This window comes from Mustela erminea, chromosome 5 (genome assembly GCF_009829155.1).
Source record: "Mustela erminea isolate mMusErm1 chromosome 5, mMusErm1.Pri, whole genome shotgun sequence".
NCBI classification, from domain to species: Eukaryota; Metazoa; Chordata; class Mammalia; order Carnivora; family Mustelidae; genus Mustela; species Mustela erminea.
Genome location: NC_045618.1, coordinates 145,759,107 through 145,785,789, shown reverse-complemented (window position 1 = coordinate 145,785,789; position 26,683 = coordinate 145,759,107). Strand labels below are relative to the sequence as shown.

Sequence of the window (26,683 nt, the reverse complement as noted above, 5' to 3'; positions counted from 1 at the left end):
GCTCTCTGGCCGCTGCACATTTGGGTCATCTCCGGTTGCTCTTAAACCTTCCGGATGGTTCCAGGAAGTCGCTCTAACGGTGGACAGATGCCAGCACCTCCCCCCGCCCCCCAGGCACAGACAGACATGTGTCAGCTGACAGGCCGCCCCCTTTCCCTCAGCACCTGGCGCAGCCACAAAACAGGCAAGAACAGCCCGCCGGGTACAAAGAGGTGCTTGTCCAGAACAGTACTCCCACGTCATCGGCCCGGGAGCCCTGGGGGTGTTCCTCCGAGTGTGGGGTGCACAGTGCAGCTGCCCTCCCCATGAGGAGTGCCTGCCGGAGGCTTCTGTGGGCCCAGCAGGCCCGAAGGCTTGCGAGCAAAGCCCCACAGGTATTGCCCCCGTGACCGCCCTGATGGGGACCCCATGTGGAGAGCAGAGTGTTGTGACGGCCCCCAAGGTCGTGCGGGACCTGGATCAGGCTGTGTTTTTTCTAGGCCATGCGATGAGCCTCCTGTGGGAAGCCCGCTGTAGCCTTATTCATGTGGGCGTCCCGGGCGCCCGTCCCCAACTCACTCACGCAGACGCAGCCGCAGAAGTGCCGCCCCTGGGAACCCAACCTCTTGTTGGAGGCAGACTCAAGGCCTCCCAGACATTTCCAGAAGCCGCAGCTCTGCCCCAGCTGCCGTGTGTTGAGTCTCCCGTGAGCCGACGCGGTGTGAGTCTCCCATGTGCCGACGTGGTGCCCCTGCCACGAGGCTGCTGTGCTCCAGCCCCTTTAGAGGAGGGCCGGTGGGGTCTGAAGTAAGTCACCAGGCCACGCGGTGCGGAAGCGGCAGCCGGGATGCACAGAAGGGAAGACGACCCCAACCCTCGCCCCTCCTCCCACCAGGAGGCCGAGTCTGCAGGGTGCCTGCATCCTGGGGCCCCAGTGCCCCAGCTGGCCCATCCCGGGGGAGACCCCCATAGGCATCTGACCGCTGGCCTGAGCATCCCTTTCCGGGTAAGGTGTCCGCTCATCCAGAGCTTTCTGGAGAAAGGCTGCAAAGTGCTGCAGGGACCACGGCCACACCTGTGCACCCTGAACCCCGCCAGGGCCCCTTCTTCCCACAAACCTCCCGGGCATGGGCCATAGCCCAGGCCCACATGGCCTTCTGGAGGGTGGCACAGGTGCCCCGGCAAATCCAGCCAGGGCCGAGGACACCAGGCCCAACCACAGCTCTGCAGACGCAGTGCCTGAGTGACCCGCTACCCGGGGGTGACCCCTCGGAGCAGGGTCCCGGGAGCACTGCTGCCGGCGTGAGTGGAGGGGGAGGTCCGCACCGCTCCCGCCGCCTCGGTCCTCCTGCGGCCCGAGAGGTGGCACGGGTGGCTGGGTGGGGGCCGGGCACGAGATGCCAGGGGCTGCGTGGGGGTCTGCTGGCCTCTGCTCTGACGTGGCTGCTGGCAGCCCCTCCCCCGGCGCAGTACAGGAGGCCTGAACCCAGGCCAGGGCTGGCGGGAGGCCGCCCGAGCCCGATCCTGGCGTGCAGGGGACCCCAGGTATGGGCCGGCAAGCATCCTCAGAGCCTGGGTTGCCTGTGCTTGGACGTGGCAAGCCTGGTTGTCGCTAATTTATTGCAAATTGTTTGGGAAAGCCAGTTTAATTAAAATCTAAATGAGCCTCCCAGGAGGGCCTGCTCCCCTGGCCCTGGCCGTGTTAATGAGGAGAGACAGGCGGTTCAGGATGGAGCAGCTTTCGTGTTTTTGTCATCCCGCGGGCCCCGAGATAATACAATTTATTCATGGAATTCACACTCCAGTGGTGTAAATGAGTGGCAGGCTGGGGTGCAGAGAGAATCTTGCAGAATCCCAAACCGAAACCGGCCGTGACTCAGACACAGCCCTTCTGACCGTAAATCAGATCGTGGGGGCATAGCTGGGGGGTAGGGGCCATCCTGGGCGGCTGGTCAGGTCGTGGCTGTTCCCTGGACATATAACGACTGGGGACGTGTTCCTCGTGGTTTGTTTTGGACATTGATGGGCCAGGACGCAAGGGTCCTCTCCATGCCCCAGGCCGTGCCAGGGACAGAAGCAGCTGATGGCCACGATGTGTCCCTTGCCGTGTGCCCTGGGCGGTTTTTGTCTCCTGACCCGTGGCAGGAGGTCCTGCAGGCCTGTCTCCCTCCAGGTTTCTGCGTTCTGGAAGCAGATGGGCCAGTGCCCGGCGTGAGGGCAGAACACACCGGCTTGTTATCCTACTAGTTCCTCCTCCACCTGCTGTCCCCCCAGGGCAGACGTGGCCCAGGGGAGGGTTTCGTGTGCTCTGAACTGCACATCCCCATACCGCGCAGTTAGGGTGCAAGCCAGGGGAGGGGCAGGTGGCATGGCCTCAGGACGGAGGTCAGGGGTCACCGCTCCCAGGACAGACAGCCGGACACAAGCCCTCAGCCCCTCCGCTTCCCGGCTGGTCAGCCGTGGCTCCTTCACCCGGTCTGGGGGCCCCGATGTGCCGCACGGAGAGCCCGAGGACAGGCCCCATAGCAGCCACCTCGTCACGGACGGTGCCTGTTGTTCCCCAGTCGAGGGCTCCCCCCGGGCAGTGTCTGGTCTGACGGGCCTCAGCTTCGCGCACCCCCATGGGAGACCTGCTGCAGAGTGGACGGACGGACGGACAGGTGGACGGACGGACAGGTGCACGGGACAGCCGGCTGGCTGGGTTACCAGGCTGGAAAACCTTGACAAACCCGGGAAGCTCGGCCACCCTGTCTCCCCTCCGGCCTCAGGTGGTTTAAAAGCTGCAGCTGCGGCGGAGGGAAACCCAGAGACGGGCTCCCTCTCCCAGGCCGTGGCCGGCTCCGAAGTTCCTGGGGCTGCTCCGACGGCGCTGGAACAAGACGGCACTTCTGAGCGCGGCGGAGCGCTGCCTGTCCATCACCGCCCGCGCGGCAGCCAGACCCCGGCCCGCCCCAGCCCGCTCCCCTGCCGGCCCCGCACACCCGCGGCTCCTGTCACCGTGCCGTGGCTGCGGCCAAACGCACGTCGGCGCCGTCGTGGGGCCCTGCAGCGTTAAGGCAAAGAACGGAGACGAGCCCCGTGTGCGGAAGTCGAGGCGCCTCTCGCAGAGGGGTGCGGCTCTGCGCCCTTCAAGCATCTTTCTCCCGAGACGCCGTAACACAAGGATGCCCGTGAGGACAAGGTCTGGCTCCCGGGCTGCAGGGGGCAGGGCGGGGGGGCGCCAGGCAGGCGTCCGCTTCCCGATTTCCTTCCTCACCTGGAACACCGGACGATGCGGGTCTGCCCCGGCCGCCCGGGGACTAGCGGGCACACGAAGCCCGCAGCTGGCTTCGCCTCCCACGGGAGCCGGGACCTGATCTCAGGACCCGTGGGCCCCACGGTGGCCGCCTGGCGTGGCCCGAGAGCCACGGCAACACCGACCTGCATGCGCCCGTGTTTGTCCAAGCAGAAGGCCCAGGGAGTGGCCTTCCCAGACGTGACTGCAGCTTCCTGGCTTTGAGCCCTAGTGACCACCCGTGGGCTGTTCTCTGTCCCCGCGTCCGGGGCCATAGTGGGCCCGCGCCCGCCCCAGCCGCTAGCAACCCTGGGAGCCGCGAGCCCCGGGGGCGGGAGCGTGTCGTTAGGCCTTGATTCACACAAGCGCCGCGCAGCCAGTGCCGCCTCCACCCGACAAACGCTCACCAACCCTTTCTGCAAGGTTGAACAGCTTAACGGCCCAAGCGAGTCAGATGACAAGACTTTAATTGCTATTTTTCTGCCTCTGTCCCTCCGGAGGGTCATCCGCAGGCATTTCGAGAAGCATTTCATAAAAAGGGACAGATGGCAATTCACCGAGTTCCGAGCACCTGTGCTTTCCAAGCCCTCACAAGACAGCAGCCCCCCGCCACTCCGGGCAGGGGTGTCACCCTCTCCAGGGGCCCCAAAGCCTGCCAGGGCATCCACAGAGGGGGCAGAGAGAGGAACCTCTGGTGGGGAACCCCAGCTGAGCAAGCAGAGGTCTCGCCCTTAGACCCCGCCTGTCCGTCTCGGACTCGGGCGGCTCCCGGTTTCTCGTCCCCGGCCCCGTTTCAGTCACACAGACTCACCCATTCTCGCACCAGGGCTCTACAGAGCCACCACCGTGAACCCGGCCCGGCTGCCCAGCAGCCCCAAGACACACGTGGCCCCCTGAAGAGTGGGGGCGCGGTGGGGGGCAGGGGCCCCTGGAGCCCCGAGCGTGTCCCTCCGTGGGCAGTGGGGGTCTCCACCGACATGTGCCGCGTGGCCGGCGTGATCCGTGCTGCCCATACCTGCTGCGGCGAAGATGCGGGATGCCCGTTCGTGAGAGCGTTTTTGTCCGGAAAAGGCATAAATTCTGTTGTGGGCGATGGGAAAGGAGGCAGGATAACAGTGGTCATAATCTGTTAGCCCAGGACCCCACTCGCCGACAGCACAGGCCTGATGAACAGCTCCTCGAGAACTCACGGTTCCGGAGGCCGGCGGAAATCAATCTTCCTTTCTCTACTCTCCCCGCGCCGTGGCTCCGACCGTGGCTCCGACCGTGGCTCCGACCGTGGCTCCGAGGAGCCGCCTTGGCCTCCTTCCTGGCTCGTGCAGGACGGGTTCAAAGGACACCGTGAGGTTAGGGTTTCTCTTTTAAGAGGTGGCTGAGGGCGCAGGTTCCGGGGCAGAGCGGCCAGCAGATACCTCTCGTTAGCCGCCTCCTGGAGGGCCTCCCCGGTCCAAGTGCGGAGGCCAGAGGGTGCGTGGGGAGCATGCCGGGGAGGGGGCCCTGGGACCAGGCAGGTGGGAGGCGCGTGGGGCGGGGTGCTGACTCCAGAGGCAGAGTCGGCCTCACCGGCACGCCTCTGGCTGTGCCCCGGGCGCTGGTCTTGGGTGGACGTGTTGGTATAAAGGCAGAGAACCAAGGGGGCCAAGACCCCCCAGTCGGTCCCTGACCTGCTCCCCAGCCTGGCTCCCAGCTCCGGCCCCGCGTGTTCGATCACACGCAGCCCGGCCGGGTGCTGGCCCTGGAGGGTCAGCAGAGGACCTGAGCGCCCACTTGTTTAGAGGAGTGAGAAGAACCAGGCGCTGACCTCCGGGGCTCCCCACTGAGCGGAGCCCAGCAGCCTGCATGTCTCCACACAGACACGCACGCAGACTCGTGCCCCGGTGTGCACACATGACATGTTCACATGCACATGCACAGACGTGCCCACACACACACACAGATACGCACACAGACTCACATGCGCACATACGCACATACGCACATGCGACATGTTCACACGCACATGCACAGACACACAAACCTTGTACACATACAGGCATGTGGTGCCCCAGACACGTGCACACTCACAGACACACCCCATGTGCACACTGGCACGCGTGTGAGATGCGAGCACACACACTGACACAAACAAGCACAGGCGGGCATGTACACAGCATGCTCATTCGCACACCCTCACACACGTGCATACTCACCCCAGGTGTGCACACACACGCACACACCAGGAGCGGAGCAAGGCAGACTGGATTAGGGCCCCTAAAGGCCCAGCGAGCAAAGGCTGACACGTCTGACGTCATGTCTCCTGGGCGGCTCCTCGTAGGGCCTGGACCTGCCCGGGTGGGTGTCGGAGACGGAACCGCTAAGGACACAGGGTAGGACCGGGGGCACGTGGGCGGGAGGCCGGAGTGGCGGGAAGCGCTGGATCCCAGCCGGGGCGGGCAAGCAGCCGGGGGCCAGACCTCGCAGAGACGCTTCCACGCCCAGCCCTGGGTGGTCCCTTGGACGCTGACGCAGAATGAGAGGGGAGGCGGGCACTCCTGAGGGAGTGAGCTGAGCTGCAGATGAAAGTTCTTTGAGGATGGGGGAGGGTGTCACAGCAGCAAAGGAAATATTGAAATGCAATCATTTCCCAGGGCTGGGGGAGATTTCCGTCCTAATTAAATAGCCAAGACTCTTGCGGCCTGCTGTCAGAGCCGCGCCTGGGGGAGGGGAGGAAGCAGATGCTGCCCTTGGAAGAGGGGGATTAGCAGGCTGCTCCCCTTTGATGCCCGCCCCCCAGATCCCAGGGGCAGTGGGAGGCAGTCATCACGCACTAATTAGGGCCGGAGCCTGCCACCTCCTGTCCTTAGGCACAAATCCATATTCACGTTCTGGGGCGGCGAGGCCCTTCCTGGGACAGGGCGTGAGGAGAGACGGGAGCCCCCCATGCGTGTCCCTCCCACTCTCGGCCTCCAGCTCCAGGGTCACTGTCCCTCTCACTCTCTCTCCGCAGAGGAAGACCCCGCTCCTGGTGGCCCACAGGGTCAAAGAGGAGGGGCCGGTGCAGGCTCTGGGTGGGGGCCCGGAAAGCCCGAGTCCAGGAGAGAGGCTGCGGAGTAGCAGAGGGGCCAGGAGCTGAGTGCTCTCCCGTCCCGCAGCCCCGGCAGCTGTGTTCCGCGCCAGGCAAGGCTGGGGGAGGCCGCCCCACGCTGGGCCTGGGCCTGGCCTCAGGCCGGCTTCCTGCAGGCCGGTGCCCTTGAGTTGGTCAGGCCTGGAAGTTAGGGCCGAATTTATCAGGAGTCAAAGCAGCAGAAGGAAGGCCCGTCTGAGCCTGGAGACGGGCGTGTCCGGTCCCACCGGGTGGGAGCTACAAGGGGAAGCCTGCGTGCAGGGAGCAGAGAAACCTCCGCCCCAGCCTCCGATGCCAGAGCCCTGGGCCCAGACACAGGGAGGAAGCCTGGTAGCCAGGACGCCACAAACCCGGTCTGAGAACGGGGTCTGCGGCAGGGGCAGAGAGCCAGTCTTCTTGCTCCGTGGCTGAGACGAGGGCTCCGAGGTGGGAACCGCGGCTGCCCAGAGCCTGCCTTCCTCGGTTCCTCATCTCCTGTGGGATCCGAGAGCCAGGGAGCTCCAGAACCCCGAAGAAGCCGTTCCCAGACCTCGGTGCTAGAGCTGCCCTGGGTCCTGAGTCTTCATCTGGTCCCCGTAATCGACACACACGGAGGCGAGGCCGCTGGCTTGAGGTGGCCCAGCTGGGCCACGACCCTAGCCCCCCCTCCCCTTGCTGGGAGCCCAAGCCCCACCCCCGACCCCCGCCGCCAGGAGCCTCCAGCATGACCAGCCGCTCTCGCTGCATGAAAGCCCGGCTCTGAGGTCGGCCTGGGGTCTGGGCCCTCATCCTGCCCTCCCCTCACGCCAGGAGCTGGTGACACAGGCTTGAAGTGCGGCAGCAGCCGCCGCCGTGGGCCCAGGCCGCACACGCTGCGGGAGGCGAGAGAGAGAGCAGGTCCCCCGGAGCTGTTCCTGTGCTCTCAGCGCCGGGGGCACGTGTGACATCGCTCCTGGGGTCTGAGGTCCCCGGACCCCCCACCGGCGTCATCTCTTTCGTGTGAAGAGCCTCCTGGAGCATCCGTGTCGGTGAAAAGTTCTTTTATTTTTTTTAATCTGAGACAGCCTCTCAGCTTTGTTCTCGGAGAATCGTTTTTCTGTTGATAGGATTTTTTTCCCCCTTTAGTACATTAAACATATTTCCCACCGCCTCTGGCCCTCTTGGTTTCTCACGGGAAAGGAGCGTTTACCTAAGCGATTGCTCCCCCGGGTGTCGTGCTGCTTCTCTGCGGCTGCTTTCAGAATCTTCTCTCTGTCTCGCGGTGTGACTGGGACGTGCGCTGGCGTGGTTGCCCGGTGCTTAGCTCCGGCGCGGTTTTCGGAGCTCTTGGAGTCCGAGCCGCTGCCTCTCGTCAAATTCAGGTATTTTTAAACCCCAGTTCCTTCAAAAAATGATTGAAATGTAAACACTTCTGCTCCCCTTTCGTTCCTCTCCCAGCACACTGATGCTCAGACTTCCCCTGTCCCCTCCGCAGGGCTCCAAGCTTTCTTTTTCAAATTGGATTTTTCTCTCTTCTTTTTCTCCCTCTTCTTCAAATTGAATACTTTCTACTGATGTCTCCTCAAGTTCCCTAACCTTTTCTTTTGCTGCCTTCATTCCAGTGTTAAGCCCATCCCGTGAACTTTTCATTTCGGATTTACATTTTTTAGTTGCAGAATTTCCATTTAGCTCTTTCTTACAATTTCTGTTTTCTATTTCAATACCCAATCATTTCATTCATTATGAACGTATTTTCTTTTATTTCCTTGGGCACAGTGACAGTAACCACTTTGAAAGCCTCCTCTGCTCCGTTCAACATCTTGGGGATCTCAGGGTTGGTCTTTATGCATTGTCTTTTCTATTCTTATCTTTTACTTTTTGAGAATGGGCTGCATTTTCTCCTCTCCTCCCATCCAATAATTCTGGATCACAGCCTGGATTTTGTAGACGTCCTGTTGTGGAGCCTCTGGATTGAAGCGCACCGATTTTCATCGTTTACACAGGCAATTCTTCTGGTATGATTCGAACAGATGTCCCTCCAGGGTGGGTCGCACGTCTCAGCTGGGTTTCTGGCCGTGGCTGGGCTGTTTGGGGTCCTGCCGGCCCCAGTGGGGTTCAACAGCCATCCAGAGACCACACAGGCTTTATACACAGATCTTTGAATCTACCCTTTCTGGGATCATCTCTTACCTTTCTGTGGCTGAGGTGGCCTAAAATGTGGTTCTCTAGATTTCAAGCCATGAGCATGGCACGCATTTGAGGGGACTTTGGATGACATTTGTGACCTGCGTGGTGCAGACTTGGGGCTGCCCTCCAGCGGGACACTGTTAAAACAGGGATCTTCTCGGTTCTGGCCTGTTCTCCTAAAGGCTGACTCCCATCCTGACTCTGCCCACTTGCCATTGTTTTCCGGGGATGTTAGCTCGTGTTCCGTTACGGTTTGGGTCCAGTGTGCACAGTTCTTGTCTCTGGGAGACTCAGTCCAACAGGAACTGACTTGGCGGCGACCACAGTCAGAACTTTGAGGCTTGTTTTAAGCCTTGGTTAGTGCCGGTGCAGAGTAGCCTTTGCCCCGGGCTAAGTCAGTCCTCCTCCTGAGATGGTGGCCCTTCCAGAATCTGGACTGAAGGCCTACGGTGTTGTTCAGGCTGCATCATGTCCCCTGAAGATCTGGAGCCTGACGCCTGAGCCCCAGTGTGGACGGCTCTGGGGGTACGGTCGTCGGGAGGCGACTGAGGTTACATGGAGTCCTAAGGGAGGGATCCTGCTCCTGCGGAGCGCAGTCCTGTGGGGAAAGGAGAGTGCTTTCTCTCCCGCGGCCCCGCCACGCGAGGACCTGGGAGAAGTCTGCCATCTGCAAAAAGGCAGAGAGCCCTCTCTAGGACCCGACCCCGCCAGCACGCGGACGCGGGCTCCCGGCCTCCAGAGTGGTGAGAAGCAGTCGTCTGTTGTCTACACCTCACGGTCCATGGTCGTGTGACGTGGCAGCCCGAGCTGCTCACACCAGTGTCGAAAAGGTTTTCTCTCTCCGGCTGGTCCGAACTTGAATGTGCCCAGATTCCTAGAGCGGTCCTGTGGACGGCCCCTCGTCCGTGGCTCTCTGCCCCATGAGCCGCAGCCTCTCAGCCTCCCCGAGCCCTGTGCACACCTCGTCTCAGCAGAGGGCTGTGCCCCGCAGGGACCTACCTCCAAGCAGAAAGCGGGCGTGCACCCGCCGGGCTCCTGTCCCGTCTCCCCTCCCTCGGCGTCGCGCCCTACGTGGCCTGCGGTGCAGTCTGGAAGCGGTTGTTGACACACTTTGTTTCGCGACTGTCCGCACGAGGCCAAGTCCCTGCTGCCTCACCCGTCAGGGTCAAAGCGGGAGTCACGTGGGCCATCCCGGAACCTCGAGAGCCTCGGAGATGGGCGTGAGGCGGATTGCACGGGGAAAGCCCGCTGGCAGCCGGAACCCGAGTGGGAAGGACACGCCTCCATGCTCCAGGCGCCCCACGTCCCAACCTCCGAGGCAGACGCCCTTTTGACCTCCGGCCCTGCAGCCTCGTGCCTCCTGGCCCAGACCCCCAGCACGCGCCGTCTGGCGCCTGGTTCTCTCTCTGTGTCGGTGAACTTCACTCACGCTGCTGTGTCGCGCAGCAAAGTCGCCCGCCGGCTTTCCTGGTCTCCAGCCTCCCGGTGTGCACGGGCCGCTGTAGGCGTTCTCCCGTGTGTCTTCTGGCAGAAGCGCGTGGGCCGCTCTGTCGTCCACACCCAAGGTGGGCGCGGGACCACAGAACGCGCGTGTGTTTGGCGTCCACGGACACTGCCCAGGGGCGCTGCCAGGCCCCCCATCGCACCCCGGCTCGCCGGTGCTCAGCACCCCCTCTCCTTCCCGTGGGCCGCTCATGGGGGAGGCGACAGCTCGTTGCGATAGGGTCGCGTCCCCCTGCTACCCAGTGAAATGGAGCCTTTAGTTTTTCCTGTGCTTGGGGGCATTTGGGCATCCGGTGCATGAAACAGCGGTTTACATAGTTGGCCTAATTTTTAGCCCGTTTGCTTGACCCCTTTTTAAAAAATAGCGGGTGCTGGAGGGTTGTATCTGGCAGTAAGTCTTTTGTCAGGCACGCGTGTCACAGACGCCCTCCTCGGTGGCTCCTCTGATGAACAGAGCTCTTCACTGGGCTGTGGCCTCGCTGGGCTGTGGCCCAGCCGAGCAGTTACCGCCCGGACAGTTACCAGCCCTGTCTCTGCGGATGCTCGACCGTGTCCACACAGAGCTGATTCTGAATTACGATTCTTCCTGGCAGGCTACCTCCTGTCCTTTGTTTCGGCAGCCATGTGTGTGACGGGCAGGTCTTTCACGTCTCCCCATAAATCATTGATAAGAACCTTCGACAGCGCAGGACTGACGTCAGGTCCTGGGGGAGCCCGCCGCGCCCTCCCCGCAGGGTGACGCCGGGCCATCAGCTAAGCTCTCCATCTGTAATTCTCTAGAACAGACCAAACGCGCCTAACGGTTCATCTGGGATGCACTTCCCATCTCGTCCTCCAGGATGACACGGAAGACTTGGCAAATGCCCGCTAAAATCACAACAATAACGGGCCCCCAGCCGCCGGGCTAAGGACCATGACAAGAAAAGAAAATGAGGTTAGTCTCACACGGTCGCCTCTCGGAAAACCCATGTCGTCGGAGAGCAGAGCTGAGGGGCTTCCCAGCGCCGTGAGGCCGGCTGGATGTTCCTCCCTTCTGCGGGACCGACTGCTCTGAGGTCTGATGTTTGAAGAAGCTGGCAGGGCCCCTGGAACCACAGAGCCCGCACCCCTGAGGGCAGAGCCCAGTTGCCTAGTAACCGCCTCTGATGATGTCATCACCACCCACAACACAAGGGCGGTGTGGGTCCCTGGGAGGGTCTGCCTACGTAAAGAGGGAGGGACGGTCCCTGGGGATGCGCCGGCCAGAGAAAGCTCCTGGGGGAGGAGGCAGTGTGGGACCTGGGCTCAGGGCTGAGCTGACACCTGCAGAGGTTGGAGGAGGGGGAGAAGGCTCGGAGCAGCCTGGGGGGCAATGCCGGGGAGGAGGGACCGCAGCCCTAAAGAGGGGCTGGAAGAACAGAAGGGGCCCCAGGAAAGAACCCCCCAGCTGGCAAAGGAGAGAGGCCCCGAACAGCAGAGCACAGACAAGGAGCAACCCAGTTTGCTGGGGGTGCTCCCCCGGGGGTACCTGTCGTCCTGTGGGTCTTGTTAGTGCCCTGATCACCCCGAGGCAGGTGATGAAGAAGGGGTCTCTGTATCCAAAGGGCCGAGCATGTCCTGAACCCCTGCTTTGGGCTCCGAGTCCTACCACCTCTGGGGTCCCGTAGAAGCCCTGTGTCCTAATGGGACGGCGGGGGAAGCAGGAGGGCCATGGCTCCACAGGAAGAGAAACAGTCCACCTGGGACGAGGGCCACAGGACAGGCGGTCACGGGGGCAGTGGGGCATGTAGTTGAAGACGTGTTCGAAAGCCAGTGTTAGCTGACAACCCGGTCACTGCAGCACAGACGGATGCCCGGGCGGACAGATACTCAGCCAGACGGATACCCAGGCGGACAGATACCCAGCCAGACGGACGCCCAGGCGGACAGACACCCAGCCAGACGGACGCCCAGGCAGATGGGTGCCCAGGGAGATAGATGCCCATGCAGACAGACGGCCAGGCAGACAGACGCCCAGGCAGAAGGACACCTGGGCAGATGGACACCCAGCAGACGGACGCCCAGGCAGATGGGTGCCTAGGGAGATAGATGCCCATGCAGACAGACAGCCAGGCAGACAGACGCCCAGGCAGAAGGACACCTGGGCAGATGGACACCCAGCAGACGGACGCCCAGGCAGATGGGTGCCCAGGCAGATAGATGCCCATGCAGACAGACGGCCAGGCAGACAGACGCCCAGGCAGAAGGACACCTGGGCAGATGGACACCCAGGCAGACGGACGCCCAGGCAGACAGACGTCCAGGACCAGCGGAGGTCCACAGGGCAGATGGTGAGAAGGGACGACAGGAGACCCCTCGTGAGCAGGGCTGGCCCCTGGACCCCCTGTCCGGCAGCCCTGGGACCCAGCTGGCAGATCAGACAGGACCAGGGCTCAAAATGATGCAAATAATCTAATTACATCGGGCAGTGTATGACCGGACAAATCAGAGGGAGCGGGTGGACCTGAATAAAGCCGTGTCCTGCATCATAAGGGCTTTGCCTTCCTCTTCCCCGTGTCCTCGGCTCTTTCCAGGCCCCCTGCCCTGGAAGGGGGCCCTCGTCCTTGTGGGGCTCCCCTTGCCTCCTGTGAGCTCCGGGAGGACGCGCTGTGCTCAGCACAGACAGCTGGCCCCGCGTGCCCCCCCGCGTGCCCCCGCCACACACAGCTTTGGAGTCCCAGCCGCCCCGGAACCGCTAGCAGCTCTCAGCTGCCCACCAGGCACCAGCACGGGATGGGCTCGGACAGCTCGGGACGTAGAGGAGCTCACCTGTCCCTGGCCACCCCAGGCCGTGTGCACAGATTGGGAATTGGGGCTCCCTGACCCCGACAGGTGCCTTTGGGGGCACCTTCGAGCTGGACCATGACCCCCTCCATTCCAGTATCCCTGCCCGTCCAGCTCCATACCCCGCTCAGGAACTGTGGGACCCAGGTCTGGGGACCCATCCCAATCCCCATGAGGCCTGACTTTGCACCCTGTGCCTGGCCCCCACCCTACCGCCGGCCACCCATCCGGGCTGGGCATCCTGACCCCTCCCAGACACGCTGACCTGAGACTCCACTGGGCCCTCCACCCACACACCCTGTCCCCTGCCAACCACAGTCCTTCTCATTCAGGGGGTGCAGCAGGCTGCTGCGTGGGCCCAGAGACACCCCTCTTCTAATCTCTCCCCCCCCCGGAGTGCAGGACCCTACAAGGATTAGGTGCTCAGGAGGGGGGCAGCGGGGTGCGGACAGAAGCAGGGGGCGTGCTGCCAGACCCTAATGGATGCGCATGTCCACCGGAGCTGGGAAGGGGGTGGAAATGACTCCCAGGGACTTTGAGAAGGAAGCGCCCCGACATCCTGCCCTCAGCCCAGGGAGACTTCAGACCTCCAGACCGTAGGGTCGGAATGGAGGGTTGCTTTGCAGTGGAAAGTTTGTAGCAAAGCCCTGAGGCTGCCTCGCCCTCCAGCGGCCCCCTCCCACCCCTGCTGCCTTCCCAGCCCCCACGGGGCCCACGCCTGCCCGGGTCCGGGATCCGCTGGGAGGGCGCCGGAGTGACCCGGCTTCCTGCTTTCCTGCCGGGGCTGCGGCTCCCCACGCAGGCCTTAATTGACGGCGGCAAAACAAACATTTGCTCTGGTGATCTGCGCCCAGTTAGACGCTCGGCGCTGTTTTAATTACGCGGAGCCCTCCCGATAAAGCAGCTGCTGTGGAGCGCTCAGGTACATAAATAAAAATAACATTGGGGGGCGCCGGGCTCGCCGAGCTGCTGCGTACCAGGCGGGAGCGAACCCTCGGCGGGCAGGGTTCCATGCGGGCTGCCGGCGTGTGCGGCATGGGGGCCTGTGGGAGCCTGCGAGCCGTGTCCCGGATCGGGGAGATCGGAGGAGGCTGGGTGGGGGGGTGGGGGGCAGCCTGACCATTGCATGTGGGGCTCAGAGCCCATGAGAAACCCACTGTGGACGGGCCACGTAGGATCTGAGAGCAGGGAGTCGCCCACAGCGGAGAGACAATGTCCCAGCACACCCGGGCCCCTCTGCTGCGCGCCCTTGGCCTCCAGCCCAGCCCGACCCCCAGAGCACCCAGCACCAGGCTCTCGTCAGACATACAGGGGAGGCGACCCCTGTATGACAAAGACAGGGGGATAGGATGGTCAGCCCGGCTTCCAGAGTCCGCGGCTGGACGGAGCTAGTGCAAGTTTGTACCCTCCACGTGCAAGGACCCGCACCCGTGGACGGGTCAGTGGTAAGACACCCACCGCCGCAGGAGAGTTCCTCCCCGAGGCCGCCCTCCCCACCTCCCTGGGACTCTTCCCTGACATCGTGAGTGGGGAGGGGCTTGGAGCGAAGCCCCCCCCCCCCAAGGATGTGCTGCTGTTTGCACGTGCGGGGCCCAGAGGTGCCCTGGCAGAGGTGGGGGAGGGGCTGAGCGCGCCCGGACCCTGCCCCTCAGCTGGGGAAGTGAGGTGCGGCGTGCTGAAAGGGACGCGGGAGCGCGCAGCCAGGCTGGGGCTGAGGACATCCCGTGGGCGGCCCTCCAGAGACAGGCAAGCGTGGGCACCCGAGGGAGGCAGCTGGATGGTGGGGGATCCCGGAGTCCATGCCCTGAGCCCACCCTGCCCCCTCCCTCTCAGATGGGAGATCGCCCAGGCACCATCCCCTCCTTGCCAGTTTATCCAGGGGAAACTTGTGACCAGCTCAGGACACGACTTACTGACTTGGTCCAAGCCAAGCCGAGGGATCTGTACTCCCTGCTACGAACCGGCCCTGAGTAGCCAGGGGAACTTGACCGGACCCAGCCCAGGAAGTGCCTTGAGATTTTCCCTTGGATGAAAGAACCCCAGAAGGTGAACCCCCCACTGCCTCACCCTTCATCCTTTCCTGCTTCGGATGGTGTCTGTTGAGTGTGTGATGCCTGGAGCTGTGGCAACCAGCTTGCGGCGTGAGGTGACAAGCCAGGGGCAAAGAGCCAATATTCAGGGATGGCTGGGGAAAAGGAGAGAGAAGAGAGAAGGATCCTGGGTCCTCGACAGCATCACCACCTCCCTCCCAACGCTGGTGCCGCCTCCAGACCTGCTGTTTCAGGAGTGTATGGGCCTCCGATCGCTGCTGTACAAAATTCCCCCCAGTGTGTTAGCTTTAAACCCCAGGAATTCTCCCGCAATCCTCAGTCAGGTCCGAAATGGGTTCTCCAGGTGGAGATGAAGGTGTCGACAGGGCTGTGCTCCTTCCGGAGGCTCTGGGGAAAGGTCTGCGGCTCCTGGGGCCGCCTCACTGCCACCGGGGTCTGTCCTCTGTCTTCTGTCCTCCAGTCAGACCCCCTCCTGGCCTCCCTCCAATCAGGACACAGGTGACTACATTTAAGCCCCACCTGAGTCATCCAGGACAGTGTCCCCACTTCACGGTCCTTGATGTGACCCCATCTGCAAAGCCCCTTCTTCCGTGTCAAGTCATAGTCCGAGCTCCCTGGGATGCAGCCCGGGCCACCTCTGGGAAGGAGCTCCAGCCGCCACAAAGAAGCAGTAGCCCGTCCTGCCCGGGGCCCTGGTCAGAGCTCTCCCTCCGACTACGGCCCAGAACAGGGTGTATGAGGAGCAAGTAAGACAAAACACGGAAGACAGGGTGTCCTGCAAAGCAAGACAGGGGGGCCCGAGGGTCCCTAGGACTCGCTCTTAGATTTGTGGGTGACTGACCAGCCATGAGGCTGGGGCGCCCGAGGGCTGTGTCCTCCGCAGCCCCGGCCTGCCGTCCCCCGCGAGCCTGCAGGGGAGCGCAGCCACCCTCGTGCCCTCCCTGGTGCTGTGGGCCAGTGTCCCCAACGCCACCGGGAGCAGTTTGCGGCCTGTCATTAATCACCTCCTGCCTGTTGACTGTGAAAATAATGATTTGCAAAATGGGGCGGAAGTTATACTAAGTGGCTTGGTGGCCGACTGCGACGCTGTTGCCATCTCTTCTCCGACAGACCTAAGCGCCTCTCCGGGTGACGGGCTCACGTCCTGTGGTCACGATACGCTTCATATTTTCGTCGCCAGCCGTTTAACTGGGGGTCTCGCTGGAGTTCCCCGCAACATGTGGACTTTGAGGGACTGGAGCCAGACATGCAGTCGTGAAGTCCTGAAGGCTTGACCCCGGGTCCATTAGAGGACACTTCCGTGGGGCTCACATCATTACGGCAACGGGAGGTCACCCTCCGAGGCCCCACGCGCCGTGGGAAGAGCTCAAAGAGCGCGCCTGCAATTTATAATCAGGAGGGCGATGCATTGTGGAGCTGCGGGGCCCCAGCTGGAGGGGACAGAGGGTCCACGCCCCCAGCTGGCTTCCCGCTGGGCATGCCGGTCCCTGGAGCCTCTGCCCTGTTGGAGGGCAGCACACGAAGACAAGGCCACTAACGGGGGGCAAGACACACCCGGCATCCCTGACACCGTAGAGGCAGCAATCCGGGATGCAGGTGCCGCCGGCTGCTGCCTCCTGAGGCTCCAGGAGAGGGTCCCTGCTGCCTCTGCCCGCCTCTGCCCCCCTCACCCCCGCCCCACGTCCCGGGTTTGTGGTCACCTCCCTCCAACTTCTCTGCCCTCACGTGGCTGCTCTGCTGTGTGTGTCTCTTACGAGGACACTTGTCGTTGGGTTTAGTGCCTGCGTGATCTCGTCTCGGGGGCCTCGCCTTAGTCACAGCCACAGAGATCCTCTGTCCTGGTCAGGCCACAGTCACAGGCTGAGTGTTGGGTGACGAGGACACTGATGTTTGGGGCCCCCGGCTGTCCCGCTTTGGCTGACAGCCATGCGGTTTGTGGTCGCAGGGTCCCTGCACCGCCATGCTTCTCACTCTGCGCATCCCCCCACCCCCGCCGACTACATGTCCCTTTGTCCCTGAAACGTGGCTGTTCTTCCCTGTCCTGGGTCTCATGGTTCGTGTGATGAACGCGTCCGGCAAATCGGATGCTCAGGGCCTCGGGGAGGGAAAGCAGGAGAGCTTGGCTGCGAGAGCACGGCCCCTCCAGGCAGGTGGCCAGCACACCAGGAAGGGGTTCACAGAGTTGGTCCCTGGGAGCACAGGCTGTCGTCACCCCAGAGCCCATGGGCGGGTGGAATGAGGCAGGGACCGGGGGACGCTGGGACAGCCCTGCCCAGGACGGGTCGGTGAGCAGGGGCCCCGGCCATGCCGCCGTGCTCCTGGGTCACGCAGAGCGGCGGGGTCCCGGCTGGCCTGGCTCCGCTCCTTCCGGAGAAGGCAGCTCTGCTCGTTAGGGATGAAATACCAGGGCAGAAGGCCGCCCGCAGACCGTGCCGGGGCGCTCCCGTTCAGCGAGGCAGGCGGAGGCGTCTGCAGGCTGATTAGCTGTGTAATCACGGTGTTCCCGCGCTAATAGCGGCGTTTGTCATGTCAGCCCGCCCGGATCAAGCAAATCCCCGCTCGGCTGCCGGAGGTGTGGCGTGTGGCCCGCAAACCGTGGCCCCGCATCGGCTTCTCTCTGCCTCTTGGTCGCGCCCAGAGAGGCACCAGGAGCATGGTCGGGGGAGAGGAACAGTAAGGGCACAGGCGTGGCTCTGGGACGAAAGGGTCAGACTAGCCCAGCCCCTCCCCCTGCCGCGTCTCAGACGAGGAGGTCAGTGCCGGGGCTCCTGCTGTCCCCAGGAGCGGGCCTGCCCCAGGCGGACGCAGCATGTGGCCTCGGCGGGTCATCGGCCGCTGTGTCCCAGTCACCCTGCGCCGCCCAGCTGAGAACAGCTCCCGCCTCGTGGCATCTATCCTCAGGCCCCGGGGGTGGCCATGTGTCCCCGGGGCTGCGGCGGCTGAGGGTTCGGCAGGACGCCCACATCCAGGCCCCCCACCTGCCTCCTGGTGGCCCCAGGTCCCCCTGGCTGCTGGCTGGAGACCTCAGTTCCTGGTCACATGGGCCTCCCTGCCGGGTAGACTTGTGCCGTGACAGCTGGTCCCCAAGGGCCGGGGAGGGGGTAAGAGAGAGACAGAGATAGAGAGACATGCAGAGAGACAGAAAGAGAGAGAGAGACAGAGCGAGACAGAGAGACGGAGACTAGGACATGCAGAGAGACAGACACAGACACGGACACGGAGAGACAGAAGCAGAGAGGCAGGGAGACGCAGACGGAATGTCCCAGAAGGAAGCCACAGGCTGTATTCGCTGACCACAGAAGGGACATCCCCTGGCTTCTGCCTACACATGGAGAGAAGGGGTCACACCAGGTTCAAGCCCTGGGACGTGGGTCACTGGGGACTCTCTGAGGGACCGCGTATCACCGCCTACTCCCCGAACCTCGGCACCGGCTTCGCAGGGAAGCCCCCTTGAACACTCTGGGCAGGCGCTCAGCACCTGGCTGGACCGGGCCGTGCGGGCCTCCCCATCGGCCTGTGCTGCCCACCACAGCCTCGTGTCCCTAGGACATCTCGACGGTGCTGAGTGCCTTCTCCAGCAGCCCCCCACGGGGAGGTCCCCTGGGCACAGGGACGTCCAGCACCAGAGGCAGAGCTGGAAGCGGGACCTGTCAACCCTAGCCGGGCTCCCCCCGCCCCAGAGCGACGCTAACAGTAAGAAGACCAGGTCAGAGGAGGCCTGCCAGTTCCCTGAGACCCACCCCCTCCTCTGGGACACTAAGTGGGGAGCAGGGGGACGAGACCAGGCCTGGACCCCTGGGATAGGGGGCTGGAGCTCTGAGCAGGACTCGAGACAGGCAGGGGGGCTGGAAAGCAGGTGGTGCCCACCATGTGGATCTGTCTTGCCCCCACCTGTCTCAGCGTCTGAAAGGTCAGTAGAGGCTCCGAGGACTCAGTTCTCCAACACCCCGGCTAGTTCAGGAGGGGACAGGATGAGCCCCTCAGATCCTGGACGTGGTTCCTCGGGGGCTGGGACCCTGTCTACATGGCATGGTGGGGGGGGGGCACTGAAAGCCGCTTGCCCCAGGGGCGACAGGGGAGATGGGGGCGGCCCTGTGCCCCTGGTCCTGCCCCTCTGGTCACTCTCTTCTGAGCCCCAAAGCTCCAAGCCTGAGACAGGTCCCCGGATCCAACAGGGTCCACGTACCTGGCGCCTTTCCCACCAGGGCCTCCTCCGGGGCCCTGGGGACACGTTAGCCCTTCCCCCAAGGTGGGAGCAGCAGCGGCTGGCTGTTCCGGCACCCCCACACCCCAGAACCTGGCCTGACCTCTGTGCACTGCTGACCTCACCGAAGTCCTGGCCTGCGGCCCCAGAGACACTGGGCCCTGGGGACCCAAGGCTGTTCCCTAAACACTTACGACCATGTCAGCGCCAGGAGCTTGGCTTTCTGAAGGCAGCGTGGGCTCCTCTCACGCGCACGCCCAGGCTTGAACACACACACTCAGACTCACACTCGTGCTTGAACACACACACTCACATGCTCGCCCAGGCCTGAACACTCACGCTTGAACACACGCGCGCACTCGCACGTACGATCTGTGCTGTGCACGACGCTGGCCTGTGTTGGCCGCGGTCCCTCCACCGGCTGACCGGGCTGACTGGGGCCGCTTGGGGCGAGACGGGGCTGCGACCGTGCTTCTGGCTCCGGCGTTCCAGACAGCGCGACGGCTTCCGGGGCGGCTACGGTGCTCTTGGGTCTGGGGAAGGGCTGTGACCCTCCAAGGAACCGAGGGTGACCGGCCTCCTTGGGGTTGCCTTCCCTTCCACCTCTGGTGCCCCCTCAAGGGCAGCCCTGGAGAGTCGCCGGCGGCCTGCCGGGACCACCGAAGGACAGGGGCGACCGAGTGGGCAGAGCTGGGCCGGCGGGCTCCAGGACCGCCCTTGGGGTCCCCCCACCCCTGCACCATGAGCTCCGACACACCATCCAGCACAGAGGGGGCCTCCGGCAACCCCCATCCCTGGGCCTCCCTGCCTTCCTGCTCCCTCAGGCCGAGAGCCCCCCCCCGCCCTGAGGCCCAGAAAGCCACAGGCCCCTCCGACTGTGGGGCCGAGGAAGGGAGAAGGGGCCCGTGGGAAGCGGAGGCCGTGCGCTGCTAGGGGGGATCGGCGGCAGGGACGCAGCGGAGCCCTTTGTCGTCGCCGCCCGCGAGCCCCAGCAGGCCACCAGGGAGCACCGGCTCTCGAGGGAGGAAAGGGCTCCTCGGGCGGCGGGGCCCACCCGACCCGGTTTGTGCGGGACTCACGCCCGCCTGCGTCCCCAGCACGTCTCGGCTGATAGACGGCACGTCCGCGGAGGCTGGCCGGGCTCTGTGTGGGGCTTCCAGGGGCTGCTGACCGGGAGACTCAGGAGCCCTCGCAGGCCAGCCGCCAGGGGCCTCTCCAGGCTGCATGCCCCGAGGGCACCCCACTCACCTCCAGCCTGTCCCTGGGAGGGTGCCTCACGGGCAGGGGCCAGGAGCCTGACGTTGCAGGGGGGCACCCAGAGGTGGGAAGAGGGTGACCGCACCTGCCACCCCCGCCCCCGCTGCCCCTGCCTGGGGCCTGAGGCCGAGCCGGAGCCTGGCAGGTGCTCTCGGAAGTAACAGAAGGACGTGTGTGGTGGGGCCCAGGAGCTTCCCTGGGCCACGGGGGAGGAAACCGAGGTCCCCGTGGGATTCTGTTGCGGCCAGTGTCTGGCTGTGATCGTGGCGTCCAACAGAAGAAGCAGGGACGGTGCGGCCGCCGGCCTGGAGTCCCGGGAGGCCCGAGGCTCACACACGCAGGGAGCCCGCCTGCCAGCCCACCCCCGGCCCGGACCAGCTTGTGCTGATCTCCTACGGGCGCGGTCGGGAGGCGGTGCCCTGGGGACGGCCAGCGGGGGTGGAGGACAGACGTGGCATGCGGGAAGGCGAGCGTGCTGGTGAGGGAAGCGGAGCGGACCGAGTGTCCCGCCGTCGGGGGCGAGCCGCCCACCCCACCACACGGCCGCGGCGACTCCGGGGTGGGGCTGTCTGCAGAGCCGGCCCTCGGCTCCCGGACACGGACGTGGTGGCTCACCTGCCTGGGGCTGACCAGCTGGGCTTAGACGGGCGCCCGACCTCGGCCAGCCTTGTCCCCCGTCAGGCGGTGGGTGGGAGACGCCCCGCCGGTGTCCCCGTCCCACACCTGTCTCCGGCCTCCTTTCTCCTCTCGCGTCCCATATTCCTGATCCTTCACTTGTTAAAATAAACTGGAGAATTTCCTCCTGTGTCAGCGGGGCTCGGGGAGCGGGAGAGAGATCCGCCGGGGTCTGGACGGGCCTCGCGCTGAAACTGGAGATCGGGGTCTGGGAAACGAAAATCTCAGACATACCGAGTCTTCCCATCCACGACCACCATTTTCGGGTCTTAGGTTTTTTAAAAATTTCTCTGAATAATATGTTAGAGGCTGCGGGTAGAGGTGCCACGTTTGTCCTGGTCGGTCCGCCAGACGCTCGGTGTTTCTGAGGCCACCACAAGTACGGACTTCCCTTCAGCTTTGTTGTCCGGCTGTGGATTGCGGGGTTGTGGGGCCACCGCTGAACCCCGGGTGCGCTTTTGTATCCAACGACCCTGCCAAGCTCTCCTGCTGACGCCAGCACCCAAACTGGACAGTGTGTCCACTGCGCACGCGGCCCTTTAGTCTGCAGACACGCGACACTTCTGCTTCTCCCTTTTCAGATCTCGTCACCTTTTCTTCTGGGTTCCGGCGGCCCCGCCGAGGACCTGCAGCCCCCACGCTCCCCGCCTTGCTCCTACTCACCCCTGCACCATTCAGCATCAAGCCTTTGTATGTTTTGTAAAATCTCCTCTATTCCCAGGGTGCTGATGGATATTTTTCGTAAAAAGGAATGTTGAATTTCGCCACGCGTTTTCGATGCGTCTTTCGGGACGACCGGACACCTCTCCTTCCTGTGTTTTTACGGGAAACTGCACAGCTAGGTCTCCTGACCCTGAAATAATGGGGACGTGGGCGCGGAGCCGGATCCTTTCTCAAAGTTGCTGATGTTTTATTTGAGAGACTGTGTCTGTTTTTAGTGGGGGTTTTTGTTAGGGTCATGAAACGAGCTGGGGAGCCCTCCCTCTGCTCCTGCCGCCGGGAGACGGGCACCGGCCCTTCCTCACACGGTAAGTCCAACTTGCCGGTGAGGACATCTGGGAACTTTCTTTGAGGGAAGCTTTTAAGTAATAAATCCTATGTCTTTACAGTCATAGGTCAGGACTTTTCGGGTTTTATTCTCTCCTCTTGTGTTCATTTTGTGGCCTGTGTTTTTCGAGAAATTGTCCACTTTATCAAGCACCGTGTCGTGAAGCAATCTATGTCGCTACGCCGTGCCGGCGTGCGGAGGCTCTGGGTCGGAGTCGGCGCCCGCCGCTGACCCCGTCCCGCGGGCTCCCCGAGCTCCCGGGGCTCCATAAATCCCCTCGAAGATTAAACTCGGGCATCATCGATCCCTTTGCTGTGTATTTTTCTTTCACTAACTCGCGCTCGCCTTTCAGGACAGCCTTCCTTCCGTCTTGGCTCCTCTCCCGTGCACGAAGCAGGACGCCCACGCACAAGCCCGCCCTCGAGTGCTGGGCCGGCTCCCTGACTCGCGGGGTCTGGCGGCTTCGCTGCACCATCAGACCCTTTTCACGGCACGATTCCCGGTCCCGGCCTCGCTCCGCGGCACCAAGATGCCCTAACCCTCCCCATGACCTTGGTCCCCAAGGGCTCATCACGCCGTGCGGACACAGCCGGGGAGACAGTGTTTCCTGTGGGATCCCCATCCAGTCCACGGCCTCTCCAGGCCCTGCCACCACGGTCCCAGCGGCCCGATGACGCGGAGGAGGGGCAGGCGAGGGGCGTAGGATGGTGGCGGAGAGGAAGGAGGGGAGTCGCCGCTCCCCGTTCTGGGCCCTTCCGTGTGGGAAGCGCGGGACCCCCGTGAAGGAGGCAGGCAGTCACCGGCCCCCGGGGCTGGTGTACCTGCACGCAGCGGGTGGGAGACGTCCCCGCAGCAAGAGAAGCCGGTGTGGCTTCCCGGCCAGCATCCCACTGAATTGTCCCCAGGACACACCCTGGGGCCGTGCAGCAGCATGAGGGCTGGGCGACCACAGCAGCTCGGAAGGGGCCGCGCCTGCTCCGTGGGCTGTGGGAGGAGCAGAGGGCGGAGAAGCCTGGCGGGGAGATGCCGCCTCCCCGGGGCCGCCCCCAGCCCAGCTCCCGTGACCAGAAAGCCCACCCCCCGCCGTCCAAGGGCCCCGAGACGCAGCCACATGCCGCTGCCCCCAGCGGGCTAGGACCCTGCTGTCCCCTCGCCGCGTGCAGCCCGGGCGCGCACCTCCCTGCCCCCGGGCCCCACGACGGTTGGGCCCAGGAAGTAATTGCTCTGTGCTGACTTCATTGCTCTGCGTTCTGCGCCATGAAGTCTGGCCTTATAAAACCCCCGGCTGTTTCTCCGGACGACAAGATCCCACCTGTGAGAAACGTGAACACAGATGGTCAGCGCCCGCCACAGGGTCGCAGAAGCGGGGGGTGGGCGGCGAGCTCCCCTCGGGAGGCCAGAGGATCTGCGGATGCTCCACGGGTCCAGGCTGTAACCCCTGACTTCCTGGCCAGCGTCACCAAGCTCCGGACCGCGGTCAGGGAGAGCCGGGCTCAGACAAGCTGCCGGGGGCCTGAGAGCCCAGGCCCCTTGCACAAATCGGGGGATGGATGTGGGGCCAAGAAGCCCAGGCTCCGTGAGCACAGGACGCTGTCTGGAGGGTGGTGCACGGCCCTTGCTGGACAATCCATCTCTCTGCGATGCCTCTAGAACCCAGCTATGGTGTGAGAGCCCAGGCCCTCCCCAATTTCGGCCTCCAGCCTGGGCCAGTGGCTGTCAGTTTGTCCCTGGCCAGTGTCTCTTGGATGCCGGGAGCCCCAGCAGAGATGCCAGAACCTTCTTTAGAGCTCACAATGTAGGGCAAGCCCCAGAGAAAAGGCAGGAAGACACTGACCTGGATCCTTTCTCCTGCACGTGGCCCTGTGAATCGCAGAGGGCTTCCCAGAGGAGGCAGTGCCTTTGCTTACGGCTTCAACCCAGGGGCAGGCGAGCTGGCTTCCCATTCTACAGCAGCCTCTGCACACTGGTAGGCTTGTCTCCAAGTCCCCGCCCTACCAGAGCAGCTCAGCATCCACCCCCAGGTCCCCGAGAGCCCACTGCACGCCTGCTCCCCGGCTCAACCTCTGGGGAAGGCACAGGCTTTCCTTCTTCACAAGCTACTTCTCAAGGGACTTCTGTTCCCAGAGGCCCCCCGGCTGACCCCATCTACCCTTGACCGACCCCCAGGCTCTCTGGTTCCTGGGATTCCGAGTAATGTGGAGAAGCCGCACCCCACAGAGCCGTGAGAAGCTGGTCCTGTGCTGGTCCCGAGAGCTGACTCCAGGCAAGGGGCCCCCAGGACAGCAAGAAGCCAGGGGGTTCAGGGTCCAGGGAAAGCCATGCAGGAAAACCCTCTCCAGACTGTTAGCCCTTGTCCTGGCTGAAATCAAGCTCTCCCTCAGGAACGAGGCAGGTCAGAGGAAAGTGGCAAGAAAAGGCCAAGAATCCATCATGCCCGATGGACAGCTGGCTGGCCTGCAGCGCGCCAGAGCCAGGAGGGGACTGCGTCCCAGCGAGCCAGGAGGCTGTGGTGCGGAGGGGGTGAGAACCAGGTGCAGACAGCTTCCCCTGGGCCCTGGGGGCGTGGCAGCTTCCCTCCCAACCCCGCACCTCAGTTTCCCCATCTGTACGTTGAAGGACCTTGCTCCTGTGACTTCAGGACATGTTATGGAAAAGCCCCAGGTTTTCCTGAGAAGCCTGAGTTCCAGGTTGGGCCCCCAGAGGGAAGAAGGTGGGGAGGACCTAGAGCCTCATGCTCCTCCCTCGGAGACCTGGGGGCCCAGATCAAGCCGTGCAGCGAGGGTGTGGGGGAAACGGCTCAGACCGGAGGGCGCCAGCGACCCCCACCCCCTTACCCACTGACGTCCTGTGCTGCGCACCACAGCCCCCCACTGCCCGCCAAGCAGGGGAGGCAGACTGAGGACCATCTCCCAGCCCCGGGGAGGCAGGGGCTCGGAGCTAGAGAGGGGCCACTCTGCCCAGGGAAGCGCAGGGAAGCGCAGCTGGTCCGGGGTACACAGCAGGGACACACAGATGACTCTTGGCTGGACTGTGGGGAGTGTGAAGGGGCACCGTCCCCGGCCAGGCCAGATGGGAAATGGCCCCTGGGGCTCCAGGGCAGGGTGTGGCCAGAGGGTCCACCCCGGGCCCCTGTGGTCTGAAAGGCCATGTTTCACAGGAAGCCCTCCCAAAAGGGTCGCTGCTGTCACGTCTGGAACCTTGGCAGATGTTAGAGCACAGCGGCGGGGGGCTGGACGTGCGCCCCCCCACAGCCCCCTGCTGAAGGGGCGCTGGGGCAGGGGGAGCTGCTGGGATAGGGTGGGGGCACCAGGCCTCCAGCCAGCCCTGGTGTAGCCATCTCTGGCCATCTAGGCCCAGGTGCACATGGGTCCCCTCTCCAGGGGCCTGTGAACCGGGCAGGGTGAACCGGTCACACCTTGTTTGTCCTGTACCTGCTGCGGCTGGACCTGTGCCCCAACCCTGCCCTGCAGATCCCGGCAAGTCTCTGATGCGGGTCAAGTGCACCCTGAGGACCGAGGCAAAGTGAGTTTCCAGCCAGAGCAGAAACCAACGCGTTTACAACAGAGCCCTACCGCGCCACCCCAGACGCGCGTGCACCCCCAGCTGCCGCCGGCACCCGGCTCTGCCACCAGCCCAGGGGCCCGCAGTGGGTCCTCTGCCCTAGGGGAGGCCGCTCGGCCCAGAGCAGGGAGTGAGCAGGGAGGGGGAGGGAGGGACCCCAGAGCCTGTGACCCCCACCCACTCCGGGCACCTCTCCCTCCCAGCTGTGTCTCTGGGAAGCCCCGACCCCTTGGAGCCCCTGGACTTCACCGGTCTAATGCGGACGCTGGCACACTGCCCCAGGGGCTTGGGGAACTCCCCGTGGAGGTCACCATGCCCCCCACCATCAGGGAGCCAGGGGGCGGGGCAAGGTAGGAGGCTCTTCCTGGCCCCGCCCAAGTCCTCCTGCAGCCAGGAGCCCTGAGCCCAGGGGCGGCTCTCCTCCAGGCCCCGCCAGCACTGACCCAGTCCTCCTGTCTCCCCCCCGGACACCCGCAGGCCAGAGAGCCGTCGGTGGCTCCCTGCGGCCTCGGAGGCAAGTTCAGTGAATGAGAAGCTACGTTGGGCGCCCCACACAGAACTCTGCACAGATTTGGACGTGGGCCAGGTTCTGGGGACACCTGTTCCCGTGTCAGGAGCTGCGAGCCATCAAAAGCCTCCTCCCACAGCTGTTCACCGTTGCGGCTGACAGCCGGTGTCCCCACTGTCACGTCCCGACTTCGCGGCCACCTTGGCACCTGCCCCCGGCACGCCCTGCGGCTCAGGGGAGCCTCTTCCCTGCCCCCCCGGCCTCCGGCGGCTGCTGGGCTCCGCCCCCGCCCTCACGCGGCTGCCCCCAGCGTGTCCTTCGGGTCTCTCATGCAGACGCCAGGGTCGGGATCTGGGGTTCACCTGGGTTGTTCGGGTCGATCTCATTTTGGGATTCACAACTCAGTTCCATCAGCAAATACGCTTTCTTCAGGTTGGGTCTCATCCGTGAGCTCCAGGGTTTAGGGTGTGGACACTCGGGGGCAACAGAGAACGCACAGGGGTACCTGAGGACCCGCGGTGCCGGGTGGGCCCCGGGCCCAGCCTGTAGGCAGCAGACGGCTGCCGCCGGCCC

The 26,683-nt window shown here is 63.9% G+C and overlaps 1 protein-coding gene across 1 annotated transcript; it reads right to left on the bottom strand.

Moving 5' to 3' along the window:
• Nucleotides 1-1,703: 1,703 nt before the first annotated feature.
• LOC116590241 lies at nucleotides 1,704-4,068 on the bottom strand. The gene is given in 6 exon segments (XM_032341832.1): nucleotides 1,704-2,163; nucleotides 2,407-2,807; nucleotides 2,810-2,848; nucleotides 3,055-3,331; nucleotides 3,811-3,905; nucleotides 4,065-4,068. Coding segments are annotated over 6 exon segments (1,098 nt in total). The 3' UTR covers nucleotides 1,704-1,881.
• Between the last annotated feature and the right edge of the window lie 22,615 nt (nucleotides 4,069-26,683).